The sequence below is a fragment of the Anolis sagrei genome, chromosome 2 (assembly GCF_037176765.1).
Source record: "Anolis sagrei isolate rAnoSag1 chromosome 2, rAnoSag1.mat, whole genome shotgun sequence".
Lineage (NCBI taxonomy): Eukaryota > Metazoa > Chordata > Lepidosauria > Squamata > Dactyloidae > Anolis > Anolis sagrei.
The window spans coordinates 28352323-28371706 of record NC_090022.1 but is presented as its reverse complement, the minus strand read 5'-3'; the positions used below and the strand labels follow the sequence as shown (position 1 = coordinate 28371706).

The window sequence follows — 19384 nt, the reverse complement described above, 5'->3', positions numbered from 1 at the left end:
AACAATTGCAGGTACCTGGTCATGTCAGTTTTGTTTTAATCTTGTATTCAGTCAACAGCTAAAAATGGGCTGAAAGTGATGGACATCATAAATATGGACCTCCTCACCCAAAAACTTGCACAGAACAATACACAACACCAGAAAACAGACTGGGGAAAATTTATAGATTTTCTAAAAAAGGAATATAAAGGAATTTATATAAAAGAGAACTAAAAGAAACTCAAAGGACAGGGAAAATAAGAAACCAATGCTATATAGACTAGAAAGAATTCAAGACAAAAACAGATTTTTGACAAAATTGAACCTGGAAGCAAACCGATAGTAAAATCTACTTCTTGCTTAATCTTTCATGGTTCTTTCCCCCCCCCCCCTTTTTTTCTTTTTCTTGTGCCATGCTTTATATATTAAGTTTCTAACTTTCCTTTGAAATTAATGTTCCCCCACTTTAAATGTACTTTCTCTAAATCTACTTCTTATTTTATTTTGTTCTTAACCTTCAATATTTTTAAAAAGTTTTTAATTTTGATTATATGAATCAAGTTGGTGTGATACATGTGCAATTTTATCTTTTTTATTAAAAAAATAAACTTCATCTACTTTATGATTTTAATAAAATTGTTTATTTAGTTGTATTTTTAACTTTTAAATAATATTTTAGCTGTACTTTGTTTTAATTTGTTTGAAGAAAGCTTGTAGTCCCATGTTGGAAGAAAGGTGGGACATAAAACAAAATATGAATATAAGGCTATTCTTCTTGGAGCCTGTCAAAGCAAACAAATTAAAAACCTCACCTTGCACTTTATTTTCTTAGGTACCAATTACCTGCTTTGTTTTTGAATTATAACAGCTCCTTCTATTTGTTTAACACAGTTTAAAACATACACCTTCTTTGCCTCAAGACAATTTTTTTATATTCTGTGGACTTGCACACAGACATGCAGCTGGAGAAGGCAGTGAAACTAATTCCTTCTGAAACAAGTGCCAGTTACCAACACATGGTTACCAGCAAATATCACATGACAACTGTTTTTTAAAAAAGACCTCATGTTGCAGACAAATGAGGGAAACCTAAATATGAATGCAGGTGAAATATGGAAGATTTTATTTTCAGCTCTTCACTCCTCTTTTCAGCTATAAGAGTACCAGCAAAGCATATGGGACACAGGCCAGTACCTTCAGTGTTTAAAAAGAAAAGCATATTGTTTTAGCTTTTAATCAAAGTGAGACACATACAAAATATTCTTCTGGATCATACTTAATTTGGTCCTGAAGAATGGTAAAATACTACAGATAAGATAATGTTTTAAGTAATGGTGTTTTAAGTAAGAACCCCGAGTTATTCCAATGTACACATCCTCTCAAACATTTACAGCTCACCTGTCAGTATACAGAATGACTCAATTGAGTGTGTTACAGCATCTGTTGCTACATGCAGATTGCTACTCACAAACAAGATTGGATCAATTTACATAATATGTGATGGCACATTACTAATTTTGTAGTCTACTGCTGGTATAATAAATTTAGTGGTAGTCCTTGTATCTGTTGCATTCACAATATTTAATATATATTTGCTAAGCTAGGTAAGATCAGACATGGTTAGTTCTTGGATTTGGGGGGGGGGGGGGGGGCTCAAGCAATACCAGGTTATATTTCAGAGGAAGGAACTGGCAAAATCTTATCTGAGAATTCCTTGCCTAAGAAAACCCTATAACATTCATGAAATTGCCCTAAGTTGACAGGCGGCTTGAAGGCACGTGCAGAAGCACACACATACATAATGTAGATAGTAATAGAATTCAAGCAATGCAGAATAGTCAAAACCAGACTTATAAGTACTTTTCTCTAAGAATGGCTGTAGTTAAGTAAGTGTCAAGGACACCCATCTTTTCTGGAGAGGAATCATTTCTCTGATGTAAATAAAGCTCTTTGTAAGCAAGTTAACTGAAAGCGCCTTGACACCATTTAAGCAACAGAAATATACAGCTGTTGTATTTGTTTTATTGATACACGTAACATCAAAATACACAACTAAAATTAAGAGCTCTGAAATGTAAAAACATTTTCCCCTAAGCTGTTAGAAGAAATGCTTCAAGATTGTTGTTTTGTAATGGTCAAAAACTTATGTGTGTTCCTAAGTGGAAGAATTCTTTCATAAGGAAAAAGCTGAACTAATTATTAGTAAACGAAGGTTAGATTGAACTATTAACATGTGGAATAAATATTTCCAACCAGTAGATATTGGTAAAATCAAGTACTGAAGAATCAGTATTACTTTTCTTTCTTTTAAAATAAAGCCAAAACACTTTGTTGTTCTTTCTCTTTCCAATGTATGCTTATCAGGCATTACATTGATATGAACCAGGTGGTTCTAGAGATATCTTCCAGTGCTACCGATTTTTAAAATTTCATCATAAATACGGTTTGGGTCCAGCCTATCTTTGCAACTGCATATACCCCTATGAACTGTGCATGAGCACAGAGATCTGCTGGGGAGGCCCTCCTCTCGGTCCCGGCATTGTCTGAAGCATGGTTGGTAGAGGCAGGAGAAAGGGCCTTTTTGATCATGCCCCCCCCCCACGGCTCTGGAACGCCCTCCCCAGGGAGATCAGGTAAGCCCACATAATTCATAAGACATTCATAAGACATGGCTTTCATAAGACATTCATAAGACATAAGACATTCATAAGACATTCATAAGACATTCATAAGACATTCATAAGACATGGCTTTTCAAGCTGGCTTTTGACAATGGCTAATGTAACCTCTAAAAAGTGGAGGACATAAATAGGTTGAAGTCTCACCCTGATGTTGATACTTTTAATTTGATTGTGGCTGGACATCAAATTCGGTTTGTATAGTAGGATGTTAAATTTTATTTCTTATTTATGTTTTATCGTTTATCTTATTTTAACTCGTGGGATTTTATGTTAAACTATATAAGCAATATGGATGTTCATTTTAATGTGCTTATTTATTTTGAATGATTTAATGCACATTTTATGTGCTTGTTTATTTTGAATGATTTAGCCTAATTTCTATTGTATACCTTATGTGTTTGTTTGCACTATTGTTTTTTGTAAGCTGCCCTGAGTCCCCTCGGGGAGATGGGGCAGGATATAAGTAAAAATGATGATGACGATTATTATTATTATTATTATTATTATTATTATTATATATGCCAGTCACTTCCCAACAACTTCAATCAAGAAGCACTGTAGGGCATTTGCTCTCCAGTACCAGCCAGCATAGTTTATGATCGCTGAGACAGAATTTTCTTCCATCTGTTGCCATATTGTAGATGACACACTGAAAGGTACTGTGATACTATTAACTGATAATTAGTATACTATATATGGCTAGGACTGGGAAAGCTCTGGAAAGTATCCAAGCCATCTGTGGCTAAAGCCATGTCATTTACATACACAGATATACTAGAGATATTCTAAATTCTAGTTAATACAACTCTTCCTCCTCTTTATAATTGTCTGTTTTCAGTTAATAGGTAGGAAATACAGTTGGGTCCATCATGCTTGAGGAGTAATAACTCAAGCAGTGTCACTATTTATCCAATGAACATCACACAGTTCAGAAGTTACAGCAAGCCATTTATTTACTAATAAATATGTCTATTTTCCAGAATGATAGCTATTATTGTTTTGTTTTTTTTAAAAAAAAACACACACACACGCAGATACATGTGAAAATGCAACCTAAACGCCAATTCTACAGAAGAATATGACTGAAAATTCAGGAATACCATGACTTCAAAGAAGCAAGTATAATGTTTTGAAATAATGGTATTTGAAACACAGTACATGTTGGAAATGACATCCTTCTTCAAGCCTTCTCTAGGAATGTTTATCTATAATCCTGTTGCTTACTATTTGTATGTATGTTCTGGTTTGCAGCTTCCTTTACTCTATGGTTCCTGAGAAGTTATAAAAGGGGCTGCAGACCACATGCTCTCTCCCTCTCTCCTTTTGACTATGTGACCTGTTGACAGCAATTTTGTTACAAGAGAGATGTCCTGGCTGACTGGCACAGGGAACCATCTTAAACATATCTGAAACTGGACTGATAAATGTTGTACCTGTGTATGCTGAACACATGAAGCTTATGAGTAAACCAAATAATTAATTTTTTTCAGAGTCTATTTCATTTTTGTCTTGAGTGCATGATATAAAACAAGTTGTTTTATGGGAGAGTACATATATTTGGGCAACTGAAAAACACTTCTAAAACTTTACTGTTTTTATGCATTGGTAAAATCTGTTTTCCTAATAGATCAGAGATAACAGGTTATTCAGTCTAACCATTGCCTAGCATAATTATATTTGGTTGTATACCATAAGAGAAGATTTTACTCTAAAGGGGTTTTGACTCTTCTCTGAAAGGTCATGCTTTTCTTATTATCTCCAAAAGATGTTTTCCAAAAGGTTATAAATGCCATTTTCCAAAAGTACAGCCCTTCTCTGGAATTCCAGAATCCAAAACTGTCTACATGGGCAAACAATTACTGAAACCCTTGCTTTCTGGTGGTTGCATGTACATGCACAGAACTACTGTGTATAAGATGCATATGAACCATAAATGAATTTTAAGTTTAGATTTGGGTGCCATTTCAAAGATCTCATTAAGCATATAGAATTATTCTAAAATCTGAAAAAAATCAAAAAGATAGAATACTTCCGATCCCAAGCACTTCAGAAAAATAATACTCTAACTATACTGTTTTAAATGATTAGCCTTATTTCTGTGCTTTTTAGAAATATATACTGCCCTTTAAATGTGTGCTATAATCCATTTAGTCTTCTGTGAACATGCAGTTCGCAGACCACAAACACTGGTTTGCAGGCATGTAGCTTTTTTTCTGGGACTGAAAAACACATTTCTAGGAATGCATCTGCTAGTGTAGCATATGTTTTTGTTTATGAAAAATATTTTTATTAAGAATTTCCAAATAAAAATAGGGGGAATAATTTTACACTGAGGGAATGGGAGTGAGGTAAGAAGAGGGTAAAAAATAAAAAGTGAAGATAGTAAGGGAATAGTAGAGTTGTTATTAATTGATTAACAAATATCTAAGTCCACTTCTACACTGCCATATAATCCAGGTTATCAAAACAGATCATCTACATTATCTGCTTTGAACTAGATTATATAAATCTACACCACCATGTAATCCAATTCAAAGCAGATAATCTGGATTTTATATGGCAGTGTTGATGGGGCCTAATATGTCACAAAGGGAGAACAAAGAAAAAAGAAAGTGGAGTTTTGTTGGGGCAGGAGGGGGGTTCTTATACAAAATTATCATTGTTACAACTAAATCTTAATCTCTATTCCATTAACAGCATTACAGAATATATTGGAGATTCTATATATCCTCTATAACAAATCTAATTTTAAATCTAATACATACATTTTGAACTGAAATGGCATGTTAAACTCAAATAGAATACTTCCAAATAATACAACCTTATATAATGCATTAAAATAGAAAAGGGAAATAAACAGTACAAAAACCCTGAAATTATGTTCCATTTATAGTAGATACATGACAATCCATGTATCAATTCAATACTGTCCTTATCCTACCTAGAATACTCATAAGTAACAATGTGACCTCTTGCTTTCTGTATTATTTTGTTTCAGAGATCAATGGAAGTAAATGTGACACTAGTCTTTCAAGTGCTTTCAAAACTATCTAAGCTTCTGCATACACTCAAATGAATACAGCGAGGAGTAGTCAGTGCATCATTTTAATATTACCTGAACTTGCTGGGGTTGTTGCACCTGTATTTGCTGTTCTTGCTGGGTTTGCTGCTGGACACTTGTTGTAACGGGACAAGCAAGTTCAAGCAAAGATCCGGCCACTTCTGTGCTATCTGTATAAATACAGTTTCCGCCTTGCTGATAAACCATGGTAGTGGTAGCAGCTGTCTGCTGAAATTCCTGCAGTGCTTCAGGGCCTTTGGAGGCAAGGGAGTCCAGGAACTCCTTCATCCTATGTTGGGGGATTGTTCTTGCTTTTACACGGATGTATTCTTCAAAGGAAATGGTGTTCTCCAAGGAATTATTCATATTGCAAGGTCCTCAGGATTCCTTAGAAAACAAAAAAAAAAATTAACTCCAATCAGCCAGTAGTCTAGATAATGGCTTATTTTAAATTTTGTTATAAATTAATAATAAAATTATTATTATCATAAATTATTATTAAAGGTCATCACATGCAACCACTTAATTGGTTGAAAATTGGTTGTGTAACAAATAACATGCAGCTATCTGCTAATCTTCCCTAATGTTACTGATCATCTCTCCGATTGACTTCCAACAAGAATTAACATCAGACGAATAATGCCAAATAAAGCACTTTCAATAAAAACAAAAACCTTGCAACTGATGTGCCAACTGTTTTTATTTGTACATCACCTCAGGAGTTGGGAGGTAATGTAGAAATAACTTGTATGCTAAATAGCCTTGTTTAAAAACCAAGAAGCATCCTTTAAGATTGGAGACTAAATATTTAAAGGGTTTCTACAATCCCACTAGTTAGCAATTCTTTATTTTGGTATGAAATGTGTCTTTACGAGAAGAAGATGCTTAGTACCAAATCTGATATACAACTCCTCTCTAATGTGCATGTGTACACACTTTAACACACACACAACGTAACAGTGAGAGCTTGTTAAATAAAAAGGAGTTGCTACATGCCTTCATAATTTAGAGGTTCTTAAAATCTACATGGAAAATACTTTGCAAAGGTAATTCAAGGAAGTGAAAAACTTGCTGCAAGGTGGGAATCACTGCTTCAGTAAAAATGCTTATGTACATGAATTATTCCCCTAAGAATTGAAGTTCATAATAGAATGCCATAGAAACATATAAGGACAATAGGAATCCTGCACGAGAATTCAGTGCTCTTACAATTTAAGTTCTATTAAACACACACACGAGGTTATCCCTTGAAAATGTGACATGAGAAGCACCTAGGTAAGCTTAAATTACTTAAGAGGCATAGAAATCTACCTAATTTTGAATCAATAACTGATCCAACTAGCCCTGTATTGTCAACACTGGCAGTAGCTTTCCATAGTTTCAAGCAGGACTCCTTCCTCACGCTTGCTTAGAAATCTCAGATAGTTCCCTACCCAAGTACTAATCAGACCCCACTTTCCTTAACTTTCAAAGTTGGATGAGAGTGGATATATTCATGGTGGCAATAAGGAGAGATTAATTGCTGTTCTACATGGCTTCCTGCACCTTCTCATGGCAAGCGGAATTATGCACAGGCAGGTTCATCAATTTGCATTACATAAGACTCAGGGATAGTATTTGTTATACATTATACCCAACTTTGAGCAAATGGGAAAGACTTTTTAAAAGCTACTTTCCTGTCCTCCTATGAAATAAAACAAATCTGAGAAATTTAGAAATGAATATATTTTAATTTCTGCATCTGAGGTTCTGATTTCTACCAGCCCTGCCTTACAAGCCTAAATATGTGTCCAACCCATTAAGGCAGTGGTTCTCAAGCTGTGGGTCCCCAGATGTTTTGGCCTTCAACTCCCAGAAATTCTAACAGCTGGTAAACTAGCTGGGATTTCTGGGAGTTGAAGGCCAAAACACCTGGGGACCCACAGATTGAGAACCACTGGATTAAGCGGTTTTCACATAAACAAACAGTAACTCACTAAAATGATATGCACCTGTACAGCCACTGTTTGAGCACTCCAATAATCTAGCTATTTAGCCATTCAACAAAAGGTGTTTCTTTCTACTCTTAAGCCTTTTACTAACCCAGATATTTGGACCTTAGGTAGTTTGTAAAACTAACTTGCCAACCATTTTCTCTTGTATCTAGGATTAAAATGATCTAGGATTAAAATGATCATTTATTTCATTTAAAGGAATTTTCTAGCTCTCCTACTAGCAAAAAAACCTGACGACCCATAGCAAATATTCAGACAAAAGAGAGGGAACTTCATAACCTTCATCTCACAGTCATCTAGTTCTCCTAAACCGTATCTCCATGTTCTGCCCTCTTTCATTTCGTAGCTATCATTCACGTTCATCTAAAAGTTCCAGAGTGAAAAAAGCTCAAAGTAAACATATATGCACAGTAAATTATTCTTGAAGTATATATTTTGAACCTAGAATTTTTGCTTCATTCTTCAAAATATGACATGAAACAGAGGACTGTATAAAATATGCAACAGTCCTGATTAATACTCTACTTCTCTGTAGATTTTCCCCTGTAAAAACATCCAAGTTAATGCTTACATATAATCTGAAATATTTAGAGCACTATGAAATTTACAGTAGGTTATAAGCTGTAACATATATACTATAATTCCTCAGTGGTTAAGCACTTTATTACTAATGAATTTGTGTAATTAAATGAACAAGAAAACATTAAAAGATATAGAACCACCATCTGCATTGCACCTGGAGAAAAAACTAAGTCAAGAAAAAAATTCAGTCGCTTCCACAATTACTTCCCTATTGCCACCTAACATCCAAGCATTTATCTTGATCACTGGAGAATGGATTCATTGTACGAGTCATTGTACCAATCATCGTACAAAGATATAAGAAATGCGTGCAGCCACGTGTCATTTCCAACAAAGTTTACAAGCAAGACATATATTGTGTTTTCACCTCAACTACTGGAGGAGTCAAATTAGGGCCTCAGATTCCAGCTACTGTCAAGAACAATGGTTGATATCTTGGGCTTTGGATGCTTGTTTCTGTTAAGTCAAGCAGGTATCACACATTAGATGGAGCAGAGTACTTGCTGCTGCTCCCCTGGTTGCACCTGCGTTACTCCTGGGGGTTTCTGCAACTTCAAGCCACATCAGCAATGCTAGTCTGAATTGGAGCAGCCATTGCCCTGACAGGATCTGTTCTCACTAAGCATGAATAGAGTACCATATGGAAGCAGCAACTAGATGGCAGCAGCTGCATGAAGCTAGACAATATATAAACAGGAGTCTTAGGCCTTAATTCTCCAGAGTATATCATTAGGTATTACTTATGTGGGATTAGGCATACTCAACTTTACTTTTTAAAGGCTTTACTATGATATTAATCAACTCCAAAATAATCATTTTAATGTGTATGGAGAACTATCAGCTCATGAATTGCGGCAAGTATCTTATGCCAGATGCAGATGAGTTCAAACAAAAAGGGAGCAAAATAAAAAAACAAACAAAAAAATAACAAAACTCTGAATTTCACTGTTATTGTCATTCTATGTTTCTCACAATAGGATTACCTGAATGCTAACAATGGGAGCAGGAGACTCTTATAGATTTTAATTTAAATCTTTAAGTTACAGATATTACCACTGAACTACATTTTGGGCTATATAAGTGAAATATATTAGTCCTGTGTTTTAGCCAGTGAGTTTTCAAGTTACGATCCCAATGAGAAAAAGGAAAGCTCTTTACTTTTCCAATGAAGGTTCCAGTTGGCAGACATATGATGCCTTGCTTTCTCTGCAAGTCAGAACTAATGATGCTATTCCCTTTGCTGCTGACCCAGTAAACACGATTCCCAAGAGCAAAAAAGATTAAATGTAACATCTTGTATATAGTGCTTTTTTACACTAGAAATAAAGAGAAGCATTTGGGGCAGTCCTAGGTAAAGCCAATCAACTAGACATTAAAGCAATAAACTTCACAAATACGTTCTCTATATTCTCAGATGTGAATAATAATTCTCAAGTAATTATTAGATTTTACACTGGAAGAAAAATATAACCTAATGTCAAACTTGACAACTATTTCAATGGAATGCATAATTAACCAAGGAAATAAATATATAAACAGAATCTTGAATAGTTAACAAAACAATTCACTATTGTTCCAATTTTTGCCGATTTTCATAAATCATGTGCATGATTTAAGTGCTCAAATAATATTTTTATTTTTATATTTTATTATGATTTTCAAAAGTGGTCAGCTACTCTGGGTATCTCACTGCTGAACTGGATCTGTAATTGGTTAACTGAACGAACCCAGAGGGTGCTCACCAATGCTTCCTCTTCATCCTGGAAAGAAGTGATAAGAGGAGTGCCATAAGAAGGGTTCCGCCCTGGGCCCGGTTTTGTTCAACATCTTTATGAATGACTTAGATGAAGAGTTAGAAGGCATGATCATCAAGTTCTCAGATGACATCAAATTGGGAGGGAGAGCCAATACTCCCAAAGACAGGAGCAGAATTCACAACAATCTTAACAGATTAGAGAGATGGGCTGAAACCAACAAAATGAAGTTCATTGGGGACAAATCCAAAATACTCCACAGGCAGAAAAAATGAAATGTAAAGATACAGAATCGGAGACGCCTGGCTCAACAGCAGTATTTGTGAAAAAGATCTTGGAGTCCTCATGGACAAGTTAAACATGAGCCAACAATGTGATGTGGTAGCTAAAAGGCCAATGGGATTTTGGCCTGCATAAATAGGAGTCTAGTGTCTAGATCCAGGGAGGTCATGCTACCCCTCTATTCTGCCTTGGTCAGTCACACCTGGAACACTGTGTCCCATTCTGGGCACCACAACTGAAGAGAGATATTGACAAGCTGGAATGTGTCCAGAGGATCAAGGGTGATCAAAGGTGTGGAGAACAAGCCCTATGAGGAGCATCTTAAAGAGCTGGGCATGTCTAGCCTGCAGAAGAGAAGGCTGGAGAGGAGACATGATGAAGGCCATGTATAAATATGAGGGGAAGTCATAGGGAGTAGGGAGAAAGCTTGTATTGTGCTGCCGTGGAGACTAGGCCATGGAATAATAGCTTCAAATTGCAGGAAAGGAGATTCCACCTGAACTGTAGGAAGAACTTCCTAACTGTCAGAGCTATTCAGCAGTGGAACTCTCTGCCTCAGTGTGGTGGAGACTCTTTCTTTAGAGGCTTTTAAACAGAGGCTGGATGGCCATCTGTCAGGGGTGCTTTGAATGTGATTTCCCTGCTTCTTGGCAGGGGGCTGGACTGGGTGGCCCACAACGTCTCTTCCAACTCAATGATTCTAGTGTCTTAGTTTTAATACTGTTTTTATGCCTTGCTGTTTTAATTGTGTCATAATTGACTGTCATATGTTATTATGTTTTAAACTGTTTATATTTGCAAATTTTGTTATACATTTTGGGCTCGGTGCTGCTTGTAAGCCACCCTGAGTCCCTTCCGGGAGATGGTGGCGGGCCATAAAAATAAATTCATATTATTATTATTATTATTATTATTATTATTATTAAGGACTGAGGGCCCATCTACACTGCCATATAAAATCCAGATTATCTGCTTTGACCTGGATTATATGGAAGCAGACTCATATAATCCAGTTCAAAGCAGACAACGGGGTTTATCTGCTTTGATAATCTGGGTTATATGGCAAAGTAGAAGGGGCCCGAGATAACAGCTCTTAGATCCACCATGGTTAGGTGCTCCAATACTAAGAGTGAAAAACAACCTTCTATTTCAGTAATGTCAAATACTATCAAATTATCATTTAGAAATAGTAATTTTCAGAATGATTTTAAACAGGGATACTATAAACAATAACATGGTATTTGTGCAAAAAAATTAAAGCTGCCTACCTCCACACACAAAAAGCTAATACAAGTACAAAGTGAATGGAAGTGACCACATCGTCATACACTGAAGCAGATACATATGTGATTTAGAAGCCTTAATAGACTACAAGCTGAATATCAGTCAACAGTGTGATGTAGCAGCTAAAAAAGATTGTTTTGAGCTACATCAATAGGAGCATAGTATCTTCATCAAACAATAATGCCACTCTATTCTGTTTTGGCCAGAACCCCATCTGGAATGCTGTATCCTGTTCTGAGCACCATAATTCAGGGAAGATACTGGCAAACTACAAGAAAGGAGATTCCATCTGAACATTAGGAAGAACTTCCTGACTGTGAGAGTCATTCAGCAGTGGAACTCTCTGCCCTGGAGTGTGGTGGAGGCTCCTTCTTGAGAAGCTTTTAAATAGAGGCTGGACGGCCATCTGTTGGGGTGCTTTGAACGCAATATTCTTGCTTCTTGGCATGGGGTTGGACTGGATGGCTCATGAGGTCTCTTCCAACTCTATGATTCTATAAGGTGGAAGGTGTTCAAAAGATAATCAAAACTGTAAAAGAACTCGAAGCCAAGTCCTATGAGGAACAGCTTATGTAGCTGCGTATGGTAAGTTTGGAGAACAGAAGATTAAAGGGTGATATGTTAGCCATGTTTAAATATTTGAAAAGATGTCAAATTAAAGCTGGAGCAAGTTTGCTTTCTGCAGCTCTAGAGATTAAAACACAGAGCAGTGGGTACAAAGTGTAAGAAAAGAGATTCTACCTAAACATTAGGAAGAATTTCCTGACTATTAGAGCTGTTTTGACAGCAAAATATGCTGCTTAGAAGTGTGTCAGTCTCATTTCTTGGAGATTTTTAAACAGAAACTGGATGGCCATCTGTTGGGGATGCTTTGATTGTGTTTTCCTGTATGGCAGAATGAGGTTAGACTGAATGATCCAACTTTATTTTTTAAATATATTTTGAGAATATGTCAAGTGCAAGAGAAGAACAAACCTTTATGATTTCCTTTCAAAGTGCAGATGGGCTGACATAGAACAAGGGGAAAAAGAGAGCATGAGCACTTAAAGACACTACAGAGAAGTACAGGGCTGAACATTACACTTTGCCACACAACTCCCATTACAGTAAAATCAATACAAGTCAGGACTAGATGACCATCTATTGATGCTGATTCTGAGGAGGCCAGGTCACATGGTACGTCCAAAGAGAACTCTTTCTACCCCCAAGAGAGATGAAGCATTACATTCTATTCTACACAAGACAGAACGAATAAATGCAATCCAGCCACATTTTACCTATTATTTTAAGAAATATATACAGGGAAGCCAATGTTACACTTTTTTTGTGTGTCATGAGCAACTTGAGAAACTGCAAGTCGCTTCTGGTGCGAGAGAATTAGCCGTCTGCAAAGACGTTGCCCAGGGAATGCCCAGATGTTTTGATTTTTTTACCATCCTTGTAGGAGGCTTCTCTCTTGTCCCTTCATGGGGAGCTGGAGGTGTAAGAGGGAACTCAACCCGCTCTTTCCAGATTCAAACCACTGACCTGTCAGCACAAGAATTTAACCCACTGCCCTACTGGGAGCTCCTGGTGTTACACTTCATTGCTTTTAGAGTTCAACAGCTTTTCTAATGCCTAAAATTTTTCCCCCTCTCTGATGTTTTTTAGTGGTATTAACAAGTTTCCTTAAAATAATTTCATTCTGACATCTAGGAAAATTCTGTATACTTTGTATTATTTTGGTTCTTAAGCAAGAATGAAATGCATCTGAGCTGAAGAATTATATACCTATCTCCTTGATGACTACAAACTATTTACTTTAAGTCTAGTAGAAATATTGAATAAAGCTTTACAGGATTTGAAACATGAAGGGCAATGTGACCTTACTTTTTACCCAAAATATTTTTCATAGACAATATTAGCTGTATTTTGTATGCTTTGGAGTACTATGATAAATATAATGAAAACGAGAAGCATTAACTTTTTTTAGATGTAGAAAAAACAAGATAATGAGAACTGGTCATTCCTTTTTGCTCTTTTGGGGAAGATTAACTGAGTAGAATTTTATTTTATGGATTAACTGCTATTTGATGTTCAAATAGCCTAGATTTTGATTACTGGTGGCAGTCTTTTCTTACAGAACTTTAATGAAAGTGAACCAAGTCTAGGTTTAGATCAGAATGGAAGACTGTTTAGAAAGCTTTGTAAACTGTCATGAATTCAATGATGGGAAAAATATGGGAGAAAAAACCAAGAGCATTAATGTGTAAGGGTAGCACTTTTTAAACCTCAAAACAGACATTGCTGACATCTACAGGCAGTCCCCACGTTATAAACAGGATACGTTCTGAGGGTTTGTTCTTAAGTTGAATTTGTTTGTTAAGTATATTTTAAAGTGTAATTCCAGAAAAAATATACATTTTAGTTTTGGATAGCACAGGGATGGGTTAATACTCCTGTGTTTTGGGGTGGTTTTTTTTTTGTTTTGTTTTGTCTGAGCCCTTGTTCAGAAGATTTCACCTCACTTTCAGTCCTTGTGATAATTGGATTTTCAAAAAATTGGCATGTTGTGAAAACAAAGATTGGTAAGAAGTCTTTAAGGAGATAATGTTCCATCCGAGGGCTATATTTCTCTCATTTCCTGTTGCCTCACCCCTGTTCTTAACTATGAGTCATTTGTAAGTCAGATGTTTGTAACTTGGGGACTGCCTGTACTACAATATTTTTCTTTTAGTAAGCCACCCAAGACCAATCAGAGTTCCACCAAGAAAGGATTCATTGTCCGTTCCACTAGGTAAGACACGATGGAGAGCAGGTGCAGGAATTTCCATACTAGACATCTGCTGTGCTTTACCTGTACAGATGTATCAGCCAAAGCTTTTGATAACCTAAAAGGTCCTATGGGAATATGGAACAACGGATGATGAGATTGGATCTTGATTCTACCTATGAGATGCTAATGAGATGTTATATTGATGTTTAATTTATTATTTATTATGTCATTGTTTAATTGTTTTTTAACTGTTTTTATGATGTTGAGCATTGAATTTTGCTATTGTTAACTGCTTTGAGTCACCCAAGGGCTGAGAAAAGTGGTATATAAATGAAGTAAATTAATAAATAAATATGGAAATACAAGTGAATGAAAGGAAATATTTCCATTATGGGTTTGGCCCAAATAAATCTGTTCACCTTTATGTTTACCTCAAAACTGCAAAAGATGCTCAAGATATAATCCACATAATAGACTGGTTCACTGAGGTCAATTGATTCCTTCACCTATTTCTAAGTTGAGCCTAATTAAAGAGGAAGAATAGTCTAACTAGCTATTACAAATAAAGAACACTATCCAAAAGGTATTCCCTTTTTAAAAAGGTGAAATACAGAAACTATTATAAACTGAAAGGAAAAAAGTTACTTAGCATGAACCTAACTGGAGAATTCAGTCTGATATCACTCTAATTGTCATGACTCAATGCTATGGAATAATTGGATTTATACTTTTGCAGGGTCTTTCGCCTCTTTTGCCAAATAGTGATGGTGCCTCAACAAACTGCAAATCCCCAAATACCATTGCATTCAGCTATGGCAGTTAGTGGTGTAAAAGTGCATTAATTCTATAAAATAGCCACACCTCCATAGGATCTTTAAATTGGCCTATCAGGCCCATATGCATTTCACAGTGGAAACTGTTCACTACAGAGCATCCATAAGGCTCTCAACAAGTACAGGCTGAGAATCCCATATCTCAAATACAGGCAGCATAGGTGAGGCAGCATAACTTCCTTTTTTTAAATGCACAATATTCAGTCGGTTAAAGATGTAGCTAGTGGTCTCGTTCCAGAGGTGGGAGTACAAAGTTTTGTCCTGACACACTTCAGTCGCCATCATGCGTTGGAACAGTGAGGAGAGTGCTTTTGCCATTGAGGCCTACTTTTCGAGTGGATTTGGAGTGGCTGGCCCGCTCTCCAGATTTGACCCCTTGTGATTTTTTTCTATGGGGTTTTTTTGAAATCCCATGTTTATGTGAACCGTCCAAGGACCCTATAAGATTTGAAGACCAACATCCAGGAAGAAAGTGCCAACATAACGCCTGCTATGCTGGCAAGAGTCACGACAAACGCCAGAAATCGGCTTAATCAGTGTATGGAGAATGGGGGACGTCACCTACCTAATTTGATCTTCAAAACTACGTAAAACAAAACTTTAGGTATGCGCCTACATTATAAAAAATCTGATACATACAATGGGTTTTATTAAGTTTTGAAAAAGGAAGTTATGCTGCCTCACCCTGTATTTGGGGATTCTTGGACATGGGACCCATGTCCAAGCATGAAATTCACTTGTCTTCCATGTACGCTTTATTTACAGGATATAGATGACAAGCTGGAACATGACCAAAATGGTCTGGAAGTCCTAATAAAGAGCAGCTTAGGGAGCTGGGTATGATTAGCTTGGAGAAAAGAACGATGAGAGGGGACATGAAAGCTATATTGAAATATGTGAAAGGATATCAAATAAATGATGGAACCAGCTTCTTTTCTGCTGCTCCAGAAACAAAGACATTGAACAATGGATTCAAAGTGCTGGAAAAGAGATTCCACCTTTTGAATAATGTCTCCTATTATTTCGTCCATTTTAATTAATATTTTTAAAGTTTATACTTTAAAAAAGGAGAATGTTAGTGATGTGTGAATAAAACAATATTAGGAAAAATTCCTGATGGTAAGAGCTGTTCAGCAGTGAAGTATCATGCTTTCTACCTTGGAGCCTAGTGGAGCCCCCTTCTCTGAAAGTAGGCCTTTATTGGCCTGCAGGAACCCTTCCTAAATCTTAAATAAATCTTAAGTAAATATTACTTACAATAAAATACAAAATACAGATGGTGATACATGGATTTGATATACATGTATTTCTCATGATTTCTACAGTCGTGCTTGAGCTGGTGTTTCTGCATGGAAGAACAGAGTTGGAACTGAATGACTCTTGGGAGTTTCTTCTATGGCACCTTCCACACAACTGTATAAAATCCACACTGAACTGGATTACATAGCAGTGTGGAAAGTCCCCTTATATGACTCTATGAGCAGAATACAACTGGAACTGAATGGCCCCTGGAGTCTCTTCTATGGACCCTTCCACATAGATGTATAGCATTCACACTGAATTGGATTATATGGCAGTGTGGAAGGGCCCTTATATAAATCTATGAGCAGAATACAGTTGGAACTGAATGGCCCTTGGAGTCCCTTTTATGGCCCCTTCCACACAGCTGGATTACATAGCATTGTGGATTTAGACAGCCCCTATATCTCAGGATCCGATCTCAGGTTTCTGCTGTAAACTGGATTGTATGAGTCCACACTGCCAGATAATCTGGGATAAACAGAAAATCTGAGATGAGATCCCAGGTTATCTGAGGGCCCACTTAAAGGACCCTCAGATAACCCGGTTCAAAGCAGATATTGTGGATTATCTGCTTTCATGTTCTGGGTTATATAGCTGTGTGGAAACGTCCTTATATGAGCCTATGAACAGAAGAGAGTTGGCCCTTGGAGTCTCTTTGGGTCCTTCCACACAGTTATATAACCCAGAATATCAGGGCAGGAAACCCCACAAATATCTGCTTTGAACTGGGTTATCTCAGTCAACACTGCCATACATTCAAGTTCAAAACACACAGTCCTATATCCCAGAATATCAAGGAAGATATTGGGTTATCTGAGCCCACACTCAGGTAATGTGGGTTTTTCTGCCTTGATATTCTGGGATATAGGGCTGTGTGGAAGGGCCTTTCGATATTTCCATAGATAACCTGAAGATAATTTATAATAATTTTATGCAGGAGACAAAAGTGTATTTATACTGGATCACCAGAATAATAATAATCAACTTTATTTTTAACTCGCCTTCGCTCCCCGAAGGGACTGAGGGCAGCAAAAAGGGCAAACATTCAGTTATGTTAATACACTAAGACCAACAATTAAAAACCCTCAAATTATCCACAATAGTACAACACAAGAAAGCCAAGGTGTCACTCAATGTGGGCAATTTCAAAGGCTTTTTGGATCAACCTGTCATAAATTACTGCGGACTGGTAGGCCACACCAAAAAGAAAAGAATAGGCCCCGCCTCGTCCGTTATTCCAGCGCAACCTTCAGGCCAAAAAGGGTGGGAAGAGAAAATAAGCATCGTCCAGGAGACACAAAGGCCTCTTCCACACAGCTGAATCAAATCCCACATTTTCTGCTTTGAGCTGGATTATTTGGCAGTGTGGATATTCTGAGCCCTATACCTCAGAATATCAAGGCAGAAAATCCCACATTATCTGTGTATGGACTCAGATAACCCAGGGCCCTTCCACACAGCCCTATAACCCTGAATATCAAGGCAGAAAATCCCACAATATCTGCTTTGAACTGGGATATCTGACTCCACACTCAGATAATGTGGGATTTTCTGCCTTAATATTCTAGAATATATAGGGCTGTGGGGAAGTGGCCCTCTGGCAACCCAGTTCAAAGCAGATATTGTAGGGTTTTTTTCTGCCTTGGTGTATATGGAAAGGCCCAAAGCAAGCGCCAAAGGCCCGGAGCGAGAGATAGATAACACAAGACGCAGCTTATGCAGCAGCAACGACAGCAGCGGAAAGGCCCCTCAAATCCTGCTGCGAGGCCAGAGGGAGAAAAAGAAACAGCGCGCGAGCATGCATGCGCACACTCCAAAGGCGCAGCGCGCGCGCGCGTCCTCGTCTCGTCCCCAGGATTCTATCCACCGCGCGCGCCCGCCCGCGCGCCAGCCCCCCTTCTCCTTTTCCTCCCAGTGGGCGGGGCCGCAGAGGAGGAGGAGGAGGGGGGGGGAGAAAGAGAGAGTTTTGGAACGCCAAGGCGCGGCCCGGAACACAAGGGGAGAACAGAGAAAGGAGACAGGGCCCCGATCCCGCCCTCTCTCTTCGTAGCCGTCAATCACCGACGCGTGCACGCGCACTGAGGCCTCTTCCCCTCCCCTAACCCCCTCCTATATTTTTCTTTTCCCCCCACCGAGGCCCCGTTTCCCTCCTCCTCGCTCTCTCCCTTCCTCCCTCCGACATCCCGCCGTAAGAGGCCGCGGCCTGGCCCCAGCTCCGCCTCACCCCCGGCCCTCGCGCCGCCGTCGCCTTCGCCACCTCAGGCCCCGCGTCTGGTTCTCCCCTCACAGCTCCCTGGGCGCCATCTTACATTCAACCCGCCGCGGCCAATCAGCGGCCGCGCACGGGCTCGCGACAGCTCCGCCTCCAAGCCGCGCGAGAGCTCGAGCCCCGGCCCCGCCCCTCGCCTTAAAGTGGACGGGCGCCTTCGGAGGGAGGGACGGAGGGGAGCAGAAAGAGGAGGAGAGGGACAAAATGGTGCATAGGTTATTCTATGTTCCCTGCAAGGAAATTATGGATTATATCCATTTATTTCCTTCGCTTTATTATATTATTATATTTACCCGCCCCCACAAACCTGTGCCACCATAGAGAGCCTCAATGTTCAGATTAAGAAGACACCAATCTTTAGGGTTTGTGATTCCCAAACTTTGGGGTGCATCTGCATTGTGGAATTAATGCAGTTTAATAATAATAATAGCAACAATAATAATGACAAGTTTACACCCCCCCCCAAAAAAAAAAACCTGTGCCACCATAGAGAGCCCCAATGTTCAGATTAAGAAGACACCAATCTTTACGGTTTGTGGTTCCTAAACTTTGGGGTGCATCTGCATTGTGGAATTAATGCAGTTTAATAATTATAATTATGACAAGGA

At 38.1% G+C, this 19384-nt stretch overlaps 1 protein-coding gene across 2 annotated transcripts in view; it reads right to left on the bottom strand.

The window, feature by feature from the left end:
- The window catches only part of QRICH1 (glutamine rich 1), a 38591-nt gene extending 19744 nt beyond the window's left edge, over window positions 1–18847 (bottom strand). For both annotated transcript variants that reach the window (XM_060766489.2, XM_060766490.2), the window contains exons 1-2: window positions 18732–18847; window positions 5776–6108 (exon numbers count right to left, since the gene is read on the bottom strand). In XM_060766489.2, coding sequence (XP_060622472.1) covers window positions 5776–6087 — 312 coding nt within the window. In that variant the 5' untranslated portion in view covers window positions 6088–6108; window positions 18732–18847. The remainder of the gene's footprint in view (window positions 1–5775; window positions 6109–18731) is intronic.
- Between the last annotated feature and the right edge of the window lie 537 nt (window positions 18848–19384).